Source organism: Lygodium microphyllum, chromosome 24 (genome assembly GCF_053477565.2).
Source record: "Lygodium microphyllum isolate KBCC chromosome 24, Lygodium_microphyllum_v1.1.10, whole genome shotgun sequence".
NCBI lineage: Eukaryota > Viridiplantae > Streptophyta > Polypodiopsida > Schizaeales > Lygodiaceae > Lygodium > Lygodium microphyllum.
The window spans coordinates 6748273-6761697 of record NC_141158.1 but is presented as its reverse complement, the minus strand read 5'-3'; the positions used below and the strand labels follow the sequence as shown (position 1 = coordinate 6761697).

General features: G+C 40.7%; 1 protein-coding gene across 4 annotated transcripts in view; it reads left to right on the top strand.

The window, feature by feature from the left end:
* LOC148014816 (protein MICRORCHIDIA 2-like) overlaps nt 1-13425 on the top strand; it is a 139089-nt gene that overhangs the window by 120115 nt on the left and 5549 nt on the right. For 2 of the 4 annotated variants that reach the window (XM_087665004.1, XM_087665002.1), the window contains 6 exons: nt 1819-1911; nt 1999-2050; nt 2156-2267; nt 11405-12185; nt 12399-12502; nt 12728-12770. In XM_087665004.1, the coding sequence (XP_087521130.1) occupies nt 1819-1911; nt 1999-2050; nt 2156-2267; nt 11405-12185; nt 12399-12502; nt 12728-12770 (1185 nt within the window). The remainder of the gene's footprint in view (nt 1-1818; nt 1912-1998; nt 2051-2155; nt 2268-11404; nt 12186-12398; nt 12503-12727; nt 12771-13425) is intronic. The other 2 variants (XM_087665005.1, XM_087665003.1) reach the window with 2 other exon arrangements.

Genomic DNA, 13425 nt, shown 5'->3' with positions numbered 1-13425 from the left:
TTTGTCATTGTTTGAGTGGATCGAGCTTTGATACTATGTTAAAAGATGACGTACCAGCGAGAGACAGTAGGGTTTGCGGGGAGGAACACGGAGTGAACTCGACAAACATGGAGAAGAGAAGAGAAGAGAGAAGAAACTCTGATTAATGGAATGATGTTCTTCTAAATCATGGAGTGAATGTGATACAAGGGAACAAGGGTGTCGTAGCACAAGGAAGATGATGAAGACAGCCACGAACCACGAACTGCAATGTCCTCCTGAAGGGGTGTGAGGGTAGTGGAGAGGTTGGAGAGAAGAGGTGATGGACTGAATGAATCAGCCGTGAAGAATGAGTGAGAGAGTGGCCTATAAATAGGCAGAGTCAGTCTAGGATAGCGCCCCTTTTTGTGACTGCAAACCCTAAATGCAAAATGTAGAAACACAAAAAACGCAAAGTAGGGGTGAAGGGTTTCTCAATAGGTGGGACAAGTAGGGTGTGAGGACAAGTAAGCGGGAGTAGAAGGGGAGGAGGAGGTAGAGTGTGCAGGCTCGTAGGAGGAGCAGGGTAGGCAATCTGGAGGAGGCAGCATTAGTCATGGAAAGGTTGGCAGGGAAGAGGAGCAGGGAGAGATGGGGATGGCTGGGCAGGGAGGCGGGAGAGGTAGATGATGTGGGAGCAGCAGGCGCAGGGCAGGGGAAAAGGCGGAGCAACTGGAGGAGGCATAGGTGCGGATGGTAGCTAGAAGAAAGGCACATGTGCACATGTGCAGGCGGGGAGAACAGGGGCAGCCAGGGGGCAGAAGGTGGCCTGAAGGTGGTTACTGGAGAAGTTGGTGATAGTAGCCAAGTGCAGTTGATTCACCTTAAGGTGGTTGCCAACAGTAGGGTTGTCAATCAATTTTAAGCTAGAGTTTTCAAACCCACTACTTCTGTATTGCGCTTGTGGCACATCAATGCAAAGCTCTTGTAAATCAGAGTAAAAATGTGTACAGTTTTTCTATGAAATGAAACAAGATATCCTTGGTTTACCATCTAGAATCTAGTAGCAACATATTTGATGCAACTTTTAGAATACTAGGCCTTTTTAAAGGCCCTTGATTCACGCATTTTGTAATCAAATTGTTTGAACTGAACTGAGTGATCAGATGTACATCACAAAGCTGGATGCAGAAAGGACATGGACTGGACCTTCACACTCCAGGCATGAAGGTGGCTCACTATCAGAGCCGTTTTTCTACACATTTCCCCTACATGGCTTCAATTTGCATGGACACACACCTCTAACTGGCATCAGCAGTGCCATTTAACAAATGTACACTTTCTTGCACTAGTTGAAGATAGGGAAGGTTAACTCATTATCGGATCCAGTTTCAGGACATTTTCCTAGGTACCATTTGATGGATGCGCAACTTCCTAACACTAGTTGAGGATTGAGAAGGGAAGATATGAGGAGATATCCCTAGAATAATCTCTTGTTTTTGACAAAGCCAAACTCTAGAATCAGAAGACGTGGGGGTATCTAATTTTATTGCTGGGTTGGAATTTATTGCTAGTGAGAAAAGGCAGTGTATTCTTACAAAATCGTTGGGTTTTTGAAGTATTCTCTGTAAAGCTATCCAGCAAATAAAAAATTTGGAGTTTAGGATTTTTTGGGAAAGTGGTTTTAAATCATTGTGGATGATTCAAAGCAAGCATGTTTGAAATAATAGTGCATGTAGTATATTGTAATGGCAATGGACTTGTTTTTCCTTGTTTAGATCAGCTTTCTCACTTTGGTTATTCAAAACATGTGAGATGGTGTCACACTTAGCTTACTGAACTGCGTAACATGTTGGCCAGGTTTCTGTGATTACAACTATTGGGTTTGCAAAGGAAGCCCCAATGGTTAATGTTCATGGATTCAATGTGTACCATAAAAATCGATTGATCATGGTTAGTCACTCATTTCCTTTTGTTTTATCTGAAAAATGATCTCAATGTGTGGTTTGTAATAGGCTATTTACATTCTATGTTTCACAGCCATTTTGGAAGGTCTTCCATGAGAATAGTAGCCGTGGGAAAGGAGTTGTTGGTAAGAGGGCCTTTCTTTTTCTTGCTATTTTTGCAGTGAAGTGCTTTAGAAACTGTTATTAAACTGATGATGTTATTTTTCTTGGTTCGTTCCAAAATCACACAGGTGTACTTGAAGCAAACTTTATGGAACCTGCACACGATAAGCAAGACTTTGAAAGGACACCCATCCTGCAACGTCTAGAGGCACGTCTTAAACAGATGACAATAGAGTATTGGTAAGTCTGAATGTTTGAGTGGTTATAATCAAACACCAAAAATCATTAGATAAGAGCTAGTAGCCAACAACAATTTGAGGGTTGCTCGCACATCTTGGCAGACACAACTGTTAACATGTGTCCTTCTCAATCATCCCCTTCAATTCAGAATTTGGGTATTGCTCCAGGTCTTCAAAGTTATGTTAATTTCTATCAGCATTTCAATTGTTACCTTTGAATAGGTGGGGATAGTGCTAGAACCACTTTCAGCTCCATACAATTTGATTGTAATGACATCAAAGCAAATACTTAACCCACATCCAAACCAAAAACATCAGTTTAATTTACAAAGTGACCACACGATTTTGATGGGCAACTTTTATAAGCATATGATTTTGATGGGCAACTAGATGGAGTTTTATAAGTACATGATTTTGATTGGCAACTGGATGGAGTTTTATAAATACATGATTTTGATTGGCAACTAGATAAAGATTCAAGTAGCAACTAGTTTTCTAAGTACATGATTTTGATTGGCAACTGGATGGAATTTTATAAGTACATGATTTTGACTGGCAATTGGATGGAGTTTTATAAGTACATGATTTGATTCGCAACTAGATAAAGATTTGAACAACAATTTAATTCATTAAATATTTTCTCCTTCTTAACTCTCTAGCTGATCCTTTGGTTTCATTTTCTAAATTGACCTCTTCCATTAGAAACATGCAAGAGGATGCCAATAATTTTCTTATACTTCGACCTGATGATGCACTCCAATACACATGACTTAGTTTCGGAAACCCATTTTGACAATCCTTCCTTTTCCAATTTTACTTTCTTGTCGTGTTATGCAATAGAGCCAGTATATGAGGTGCTGGAGTTTTTAACTCCCCTGTTGTGACAAGTAGCCATCAGATCTATCAAAGGGACACTAGATCTCTTCTAGCAAGAGAAAGGTGGGCCATGCTCCAGCAGGTCATCTTCCACTTGATGGAGTCTAGTACTTAATAGTGCCACGGAGTTTCGAAAACGGGGGGAACAGAAATGGCAAAAGCCATAGTTTCATAGTTTCAGTCAGCTTTTCTCTGTTTTAGATTTCAGCCTATGATAAATATGTGAGTATCTAATTATGCCAATGCCTACAATATCATTTTCACACAAAACTTCAAGCCTTTATGTCACATGATTGAATTCATGAACTTTGAACATGTTACAACGTATATCAAACATGAGTATTACATGGTTGAAGGACATAAAATGCCTATAATTGACTTAAAGCTATGTGACTTAGGAGGCGTGAGAACTTAGGAAGAAGGAAAAGGATGAAAGGAAGAAAAACAAGAGATGTACCCAAGAAGCAGCAATTGCCACTATGAGAGACGCGAATTTGAACATCCAACCCAATCACTGTCAAAATATCCATGCAAAGAGAGTGAAGAATCAGCCTTGTAGAAAAGGCCAAGATCTTGAGTGTCTTTAAGATATAGAAAGACACACTTCACTACTTGCCAATGAAGTATTGAAGGGCTGTGCTTATATCTACTCAACTGGGACACTCCAAATTGGAGATCGGGTCTTGTGTGACATAGATAAATCAAGCATCCAACAGTGTGCTGATATAAAGTAGTATTAAAGGATCCACTACCATCATCAAAAGTGAATCTAAAACCAGGCTCTAAGGGAGTCGACATGGGCTTACAATTCTCAAACTGAAAACACTGAAGAAGCTGTCCAATATACTTGGATTGTGTCATAATGATGCTAACTTGATGTGCTTAGATACATCACTGTCGAAATACCAAGTAGAAGCCGCATTAGTAATAGGAAAACAAGCATCATGAATAGAAGGATTATAGTGACACTGAATGAAAAAGATATAATCCTCAAATTGAGAATAGTTTGCGGTCTCATGTCCTCTTAGCTTTGTTGACTGGACCCTTGGAGGGATTGGAAGAGGATGGACCAACATGGAAGGGTGTCTTGGATGTAGGTGTGGAGGAAGAAGGATGACTAGCATGAAAGTTTGCTGTTTGTTTACCAGCAACCTTGTTTTTTAGCTTGGGTTTGGTTTTTCCATGATGATGGGTGGAAAAGGCCTGTTTGGTTGCCATGGTAGCATTATGATTGAGGCAGCTTTGTTCCTCTTGATTTGACTCCGGTAGACCATTAAGAGTGATGGAAATAAGCTAGTTATCAAAAACTTCTTCATCAATATTTAATAATTGCTCAATAAGATCTTTTATGCTAGTGAGATAGGCATCCATATTACCTCCTTCCATGCAAATGTCTTCCACTTGCTTACATAGGTAAACAACACACACTTCATTGCACACTTGATATAATGATGCAAGCATATCTCATGCTTCCTTGGATGCCTTGCATGATCTGATGTGTGGAATAATGCTCTCTTCATGAGGATAAAGCAATTAGGGCATGCGCTTGGGCGTCACAGCCATCCCATTGAATCGGATCTTAAGTGGGAGGCGTTGTCGAAGAGGAAGATGATCTAGCATCATGAGAGCCACCTCACGTTGTGGAAGCGGGAGGTGGTGCCGGTGTTGGAGAGACCGGCCTTTACTCGGTGCTGTTGGCAATATGTCATAGATTCTCGTGACAAGAACATGTTGCATCATGTAAGCCCACATTGGGTAATGCCATTGAGCTTGTCGTCGGCGCCAAGCATGCCCAACAAATCATTATTATTGTTGGCCATGAGTGATCAGCAATAAAATAATATTTTCCAATGAAGAGGGCGAAAATAGATGCCCTAACAAAAATAAATTATTGTTAGAAGATATGCTGCCTGCCTCAATGAAGTCGAATAATATAAAGAATAATAATCTCTCTTCTTGTTTTTTTTGCTGAGGAGAGAAAAATATGCTGAAAATAATATTCAGAAATAAATATTACTGGATTAAGGCAGTGAATAGCAATACGCTTAAATCAGAGAATAATGGCTGGAGATGCTCGAATAATGCGGGTAGCTGTACTGAAAATTCTCTCAATAATACACCAAAATGATCAAATTTGTTTTCAATGTCAGGAAAGAACAGGGCCAACAGCTGAATAATATGATTTTGGAGCACGCAAGGGCCAAGAAAATGAATTGAGGCAAAAGCCCCAAAATTTTGCCGAAAAATGAAGATAAATGGAAGAAATTGGGTAAAATTTTACCCAATTAATACTGAATGCCACACCTTAAGCTTAATTGAGCCTCAATATCGCTGAAATTTAATGATTTTTTAAGAAGCCTCAAAATTTTTGGATAAATTGGGGTGAAATTGGGCTCGAATGACGAAAAGCCCCCAATTTGATCGGGAAATTGAAGAGAAATTTGATCATTTTTGTAGGCTTTTTACCCAAAAGTTGTCAAATGTCGTGCCTAATGATGAATTCTGCCTCAATGTCAATGAAGAATGCAGAATTCTCGGAAAGCCCCAAATTTACCAGCAAATTTGGAGTGAAATTTGATCAATTTGTTGAAAAGTCCCAAATTTTGTCCACGAAATTGCTGAATTTCTTCAATTTGATGAATAATTTGATGAAATTGATGGAGAATTGCGAAAGTTAGTTGAAAATTGGACCAAATTGGGTGTGTGTTGTGAGAATCCCCACATTTGACTCTATTTGTGCTTGGAAGGGAGCTTATGCAGAAACAAGGGCTTGCTAATATTTTGAAAAGAATTGACGAACTAATTAATGAGTAAAGAAAAGAAAAGAAAAACTATCGGGTTGAAGGAAGACATGCGTAGTGACGTGGCAGCGTGACAAGTGGCATCTATGTCGTTGGTAGGTCGTCGGAAAGGCAATCTCAGCATGGGGAACGGTGACGCTGCATTCCTGTTGCAGGCGTGTCCACTGGCGAGAAGGCGATAGGTGGCACTTCAGGTTTGTGGCGGCAAGTTGGCGGGGTTGAGGGGCGGGACTGTCAGCTGAGATATGTCGAGTAACAAGGCGGCGACTGGCAGCAAGGTGGGCAAGCAACCAGCATGGTGGTTCAGGAACAAGATGTGATAGTTGATACACCTCAGCAGTTTGGCGTGGTGCAAAAGGGCCTGGCAACTGGCAGACAGGGTGATGACAAGGCAAGTCGTAAGCTCATGTCAACATATCATTGAAGACAAGACCAATTGGCAGCGACAATGGCAACACAGTGACATGCAACTAGTTGGGGTGATGAAAACCAACACGACAAAAGGTTGCATGATGGCAATGGCTTGAGGAAGCAGCTGACCGAGGTGTGTGCCCAATGGCAATGGGTATGAGAAAATGATTGCGAGAAATAGCAAGGGTGATGAAATAAAGCTGCTTCGATACCATTATTGGCCCAAGTGTGGAGTGATTGTGCGATTAATTTAATGGAAAATGAATGAGAATGAAATAATTAATCGATGCACAGCAATACTCAATCACAAATGAGAAGTAATGAATTAATGAGTGAGAGAGAGTACAATGCTCTAGGCGATCACGCTGAATAATGCCACACTTGTGCAAAATGAGGCACGAAGTGTCTTTAAATAATAAAATATGAAACCCTAGTTGCTTAACCATCATAGGAAACCTAAAATAAACCCTACCCTAGTGTCACTTAGTGCTAGGACACAAGGGGCAAGAATCGCATTTAATGACAGTTTGCCTAGGTAACCCGGATCATGGATCAAAGGGCATTAGTACGAAGCCCACGAGATGGCCTACACCTTTAGTGACATCACATGTGATATGTGTGAGTATGAGACCAATGAGCTTGTAAAATGGTCCATTGTACTTGCTTCTAGTACCATCAATCAATCATTCAATCATTCAATCCTTATCTATCATGCATAGGCTTTGGAGCCTTCCGAGAGAGATACTCTAGACTTGCTCTTGAGTCATCTAGACAACAAGCACAAGAGGGTGACACTGAGTGCTAGTATGCTCAAACAGGCACATGGTTGTAGCTACATGGGTGACATATGGATCATCTTCCACCTATATAGTATAGCCTAGATTCTGCTTTCTTAGAGCTCAGCTGAGAAGAGCTCAATAGGATCATTAAGATGGACATTATTCAGCTACATACAGCTAGAACTTGGTTAGTACCTACCCAAGATTTGGGCATGAAGATGGCTTTCTACAAAAGCATCTTCATGGACACACACTTGCCCCATGGAATACAATGTGCCATTGGTCAGCTTTGCACATCCTCGCATGAGTTATGGATTGAGACTAGTCGCTATAAAGCAAATTCTTTTTCCCCACAAGGCCAGATCTACCAACTTTGCCAGCTTGAGCCGGAGATTGAGAAGCACTACATATGCAACTATCTAGCGTACCATGAGATCAAAGGGGCTTCCACTATCTATTCCAAGGCAGGGTTGGACCACTATCTAGGGTGGACTCCCCAGATCATCATTGCCTTGGACTCTTCCTTTTGGAGCTGTGCTAACATAGAGATCACCTCTTACAATCCAAAGGGAGGTATCGTGGGGATTCATGGTTGTGTGTCCTTACTAAATTTTTTAGAGCTACATCTACACTTGATATCTTAGAGCATCTCCTAGACCAAGTGGTGGTTCCACAACAGGGAATCACCTTAGATAGATCATAGAGCCATCAAGAGATTAGAGCATGCTGCCCATGACCCATGACCCATTGGTCCACGTTCTTGCGTGAGGCATCACTATAGGATACAGACGATATTGGCACGCCATTGAGCAGTTCTATCTGGACGGTTCAGCCTATCCATGTTGGATATACCCATGACTGGTATCTTGAGATGATAGCGATCCCCATATCAGTTCCACATTGTATTAGTTATTTGTTGTTTCCTAGCTAGATGTTTTCGGATTATGGTGTCTTTATTCTACTTGGGACACGTGATAGTTCCTTGAACCCCAAATTTATCTATTTTTTGACTGGGGAAAGAGATTTCTAAACCTCTATGGAACTCTCTCTAAAACAAAGAATGGCTTGTTGAGCTTGAGTGATAATAGAGTCAATTGAAAATAATACATTATACGTTACATATCCATGATGTCACTTAAGTCAAAGTTAGTCTTTGGACAAGCCATACTATGGTTTAGAACTCAAACATTACGATTCATACATATCATACAAAGAAAATTGTAATTAACGTGTAAATAGCCTATCTATAATATGGACTGAGTCAAGTTGCAACATCATGATTCTCATTTCAAAACAAACTGACAAAATGTCAAAATCGAGAATGAATCGTAATATATCATAAATAACTCATAAATCAGACTAAAGTTGTATAATATTCAAATCTCAAGACAAGAACAAATACTAGATTGACAAAGTCCAATAACTAAACATCTTGAGCCCTCACGAGTCATTACACATCATCATTATCATGTTTAACATTGCCCAAAAGTTTTTGTCAAAAAAACCATGTTTTGAGTTCCAACTCACAAAAAAAATAAAAAATAAAAATAAAAACACCCTCGTTTTTTACTCTCTTTGTACTTTAAGAAACGTTTCGTAAGTTTAAAACTCAAAGAAACATGTTTCTTAGCTGTTATGTACATTACAAATACAATGGTTGTGTGAACAGCCAATTTGGTGGGCTTTAGTGCCAGACCATCTGATGGGCCATATGAAAAAAAGTGTCGGAGTCCCAGGTCCACAGGAAGGTTGTCACAAGACTGTGACAGCTATTACCTTTTTGTTGATTTCTTTATTATATATTTTATTTGGTTTTTCTTTTTGGAAGGATCCCTCTTGAAACCTAAACGCCTGAGTTGCATGGCCAGTATGTGAAACGGACAAGAATGTTCAGTGAGTCAAGACTGGACAATTAAGGTCCAGTACAAGTCTGGAAGAGACTGATGGCACTGTAGATTCACAAGTCTGGAAGAGACTTGTAAAAGTGTATATGGACAAGTGTGTTGAAGAACTAGCCTGAAAGAGACTAGTTCAAAGTGAAGATGGACAAATCTTCAAGAGATTAGTCCATGTGGGGTCATTAGTGGAAATTCACTTTTAGTTGAGCTACATTGTAAATTTGGATGTAGCCATAGTCAGCAAAGATGGTTAGAAGACTAGTGGGGATGCAATGGAAGCAACTCCTAAAATTTAGGGAGTTACTAATTTTGGACCTTAGAATCTGTTCGCGTCGTTACCTTCGTTTTTGCACGAGGATCAATCCTCTGGTCTGTGCCGAGGTCAAATTCTGCACCGAGCATGGAGAATTTTAGACCGGAAGGCTGAAACGGGAAATATCTTCTAGTGCTGCCACTTGGCACAAATTTGTGCACTTACCTCTTTAAAGAGGGTTGGCGTGTAGTTTTTGGGCTGAAAGGGGCTCATTTGTAAAAAGCAGCTGCAGATGGAGAGCTCTTGAGAGCCGGTCTACCTTGTCTATGGTGCACAGAGGGCTGGGCTTGCTTCCTACTCTCTCTCTCTCTCCCTGACAGTACGGTTATGCTATAGAATCAAGGGCTTTTCTTCTGATTCAGGTAGAGTTGTGTGGAATATGCTGTTTTTGCATGAGGCAAGAGCCTCCTTTCTCTAGGAACAGGAGCAGTTGTTTGTAGTTCCCAGCAGGGACAGGTGAGGGTGGTAACCTCACCAAGCAAGTGCCTGAAACAACACTAAACCAGAACTGATTCTGGACTGTTCAAAGGGTATTTCAGAGCCCAATTGATGTCAGAATCAAGGGGCACTTGGCACAGATGATGCAGGACAGTGCAGGGAACAATATGAGCTGAAAACAGGTGTCAGAACAGGTCTGAACCAGTAATTTCAATGGGCTGAATAGTACAGGGAATAGTAAGAGTTGTAAACAGGTTTCAGAACAGGTCTGAACCAGTAAATATAGCAGGCTGAAATGGTCAATTCTGCACTCCAACCAGAAGATTTAGACTTGGGCAGAGTTTCCCCTCCTAGTCAACTTGATTTGGGTCAGTAATTGTAATGTTATGCTGTCAAATTTCACCTAGAATAGGTGAAAGACAGCCCTTTGTACTTTCTCTTTTTTTTAAAAAAAATAAAGAAATACCGCAAGGGGCGCCTAACTTAGGGGCCAATAGGGTGTCTGTGTGGCAACAGGAGCATTCTAGCTTCCTGTATTTCTTCTTGATTCTGTGTCTTTAAGTTCAGGTAATGTGGGCGACTGTTAATTGGGTGAAAGCATTTATATATTTTGGTTGTACACTACCGCCCTTCCCAGTGAACAGGCCAGTTACAAAGGCCTCTCTCCTCCTCATCCTCTCAGAGCTGCCCTGCATCCTCTTCCATCTTGCCCATCTACTTAGGTGGGTAAAATGTCTCCAACTGTTCGAAGTAGTTACTGCTCATGCAAGTGGGATAGGAAAAGCAGGACATGAAAGGTATTGCTGGGAATGCTGGGGCTGAGAAGAGGACATAGGGAAGTGGCTGAGGGTAGTGATGGAGCAGAGAGCTAATAAATATCAGGGGGAAGGCACCAACGAGGGGAGAGAAGAGAGGAATGCAGGCAGGTGAGAGTGCTGGATGGACTGTGGGAGGGCAGGGTGTCTGTAAGTATAGAGTAATAGCAACGGTCAGATCACTCAGCTTGGTTCATGCTTTGTTCACGAAGTCATAAATGATGAGTTAATACCCAGTTCATGATGTTGTAAATGGGGAGATGAGTTAACTGAGACTGATGTAAACCACGACCTTGATTTTCTTAAACAGATGGATTGCTGGCCCTGATGCTGGGTTGTTGAATCTTGATGATGAAGATTTGGGAAGAAATTTGTGAGATAATTCGGTAGACATTTTTTGTTCTTCCTGCTTCTGTCTTCCTTTGTCCTCCATAAAATACAGGGCTGTAAACAGACTTTTTGTAGGTATCCTATGTTCAGAATCATTTTGCATTTACTATGAATATAACAATATACAGAGCTAAAACATCCAAGCAGAAAACTCTGAGCTAAAATTTATGACAGCATCCGTAGAAGTGTATGTGTTTGAGAAATATACCATGCAATCCACTATTACTATCATCCTCATATTGTCTATCACTATCATCCTACTGCATGTCCTAATCTTTCCCTAGAAGCAAGATTGCAAATCTTACCTTAGCCATAAAGAAAATTAAGTTATAACATAGATGGCATGCAGGAAAGCTATCTAAACGATATATTGGTCATTGATGGATGATATTCTTGTGTTTCCACTGTCCTTTTCAGGAATCTTCATTGTGAGCTCATTGGCTATCAGCCTCCTAATAAACAAATGAGTGTTAAGCCAACGACTACTTCGATTGCAAGCTCTAGGTTCTCAACAGACCAACAACTTGGCAGGAATCATGCTGAGGCTTTCTTACATGCACCAATTACGTCAGAAACTTCAGCTGAGTTTGCAGGAGCTGCACCTAATGGTTCTCAATTTTCACAATCAAATAAAGGTCAAAGCTTTACTGTTTCTCCCTTTCTTCCACCACATTCAGCTTTAAGCAATGCTTCTGGGCATGTATCAAACTTTTTACATCCAGTGTCTAAGGAAGCCCACGGTGCCAGTTCTTATGTACATCTTGGTGGTGCTTCCAATGTGGTGATTGATGTAAAACCATGTCCTTCTGTCCTAAACTCAGTTACACTGAATCAGTTGCATCCAGTAATTAATATATATGCTGATACACAAACTGTTTGTGAGGAAAATGGGTTGATAAACACAGTTCAGAAATCTTCTCTTGGTAACTTCAGCAGCTCTACTAAAAGTGCTAGCTTTCCTGCATCAGCACCTTCAACTCCACCTCAGCCAGGTTCAGATATAGGTCTACTATGCAAGCAAGTGGACACCATTTCTGATGACACAAGTAACAGTTTCAGGGTAGCAAGTGCATATGATTGTGCTGACGGTCATGTGTGGGCTCAGAGCACTAGTTCAGAAAAAAGTACTACAACAGGCAAAAGGAACCAGGATGATCAAGAAGTGGTTTTTTCCAAAAGATTGGCTACACAGGTCAAGATAATCTCACCAGAGCACACAATGTTTGGTTTGAAACTTCTGTACAGCTTTCCACCAAATGTGTTTTATTCTGTGCTCATGGAAAGTATTGGGTTTCATATGTTTTCTTTTTGAACCAAGGGCGTAGTTGCTTTCAGCAAGTTGTGTGTGTGTGTGTGTGTGTCCCTTCTAAACAGAAAGGCCTATAGCTTGACTTCCTTTATTTAATTGCAGGAAAGTGTGCCCATATCCGAGGAAAATGCTGCTACTTTGAATGGCTCTTCTATTACTCCAGTCAAAGCAGAGCTTTTGGAAGAAGTAAAGCAACTGAGGCTTAGGTATCCAGGCTGTCTGGACTATGCAGTGTTGTCTTCTTACCAACCATTACATTGTGTTTTCATGTTCATTATTGTGTGCCTTTAATGATTTTATTAATCTTAATGGTGCTTGTATGCCTATCGCTTTTTGTCTTCTTAGGACACTTCTAACTCCGAAAAGCATATAGGGTACTTCACAGCACTTCACATTATATCTAAACCATTTATTTTGTGCTTTTTGGTCAGGTGTAGTCATTACGAGTGGGAAAAACGGCAGCTGCAATTGAAGGTTAGTCCTATAAGCTAATATTACTCTTTTTTTGGGGGGGAAGGTCAAAAAAAGGTGTGCCTAATTATATGACTCAAAAGACTTTTACAAAGAAGTACATGTGCTGAACAGTCTAGCTGGAGCTGTCTGAAAATCAGAAAATACTCATATATACAATCCTCTCGAGGTGGTTTTTAACACATTAGTCAGATCATGTGTGAGTGTCTGGTTGTTTCAGTGGGCTATGCATTTCTTTTTCTGTCTGGATCAATGGTGGCTGCCAATTGTTTTATGGATGACTGATTTAAGTTATGCATTTCTTGGCTGGCGACTGTTATTTTGAGGCCTTCTAACACTGGCTGACGTTATCCAGTTTATTGCCTAGTTATAGGTTAGGATCCTTTGTGGGAGAGAGGAAGCTGGTACCAGTGCCTACTCAGCCCATGACTCACTGTTGCTTTCGACTGTCCCATGTCTTGGTGTATGGATTCCATTTCTGTCTTCTGAGTTTTTTCTTTGCAGTTTTCTTCTATATATTTGCAGTCCCTCTTCTTGCTTGTGTTGTACAGTCTATTACAGCATTTTCACACGCTTCCATCACTGCACCCATTTCTGACATGGTATCAGACATCCATGTTAGGTCTAGGAGTGCTGTTTTTCTGCTGTTGCAGGTCTG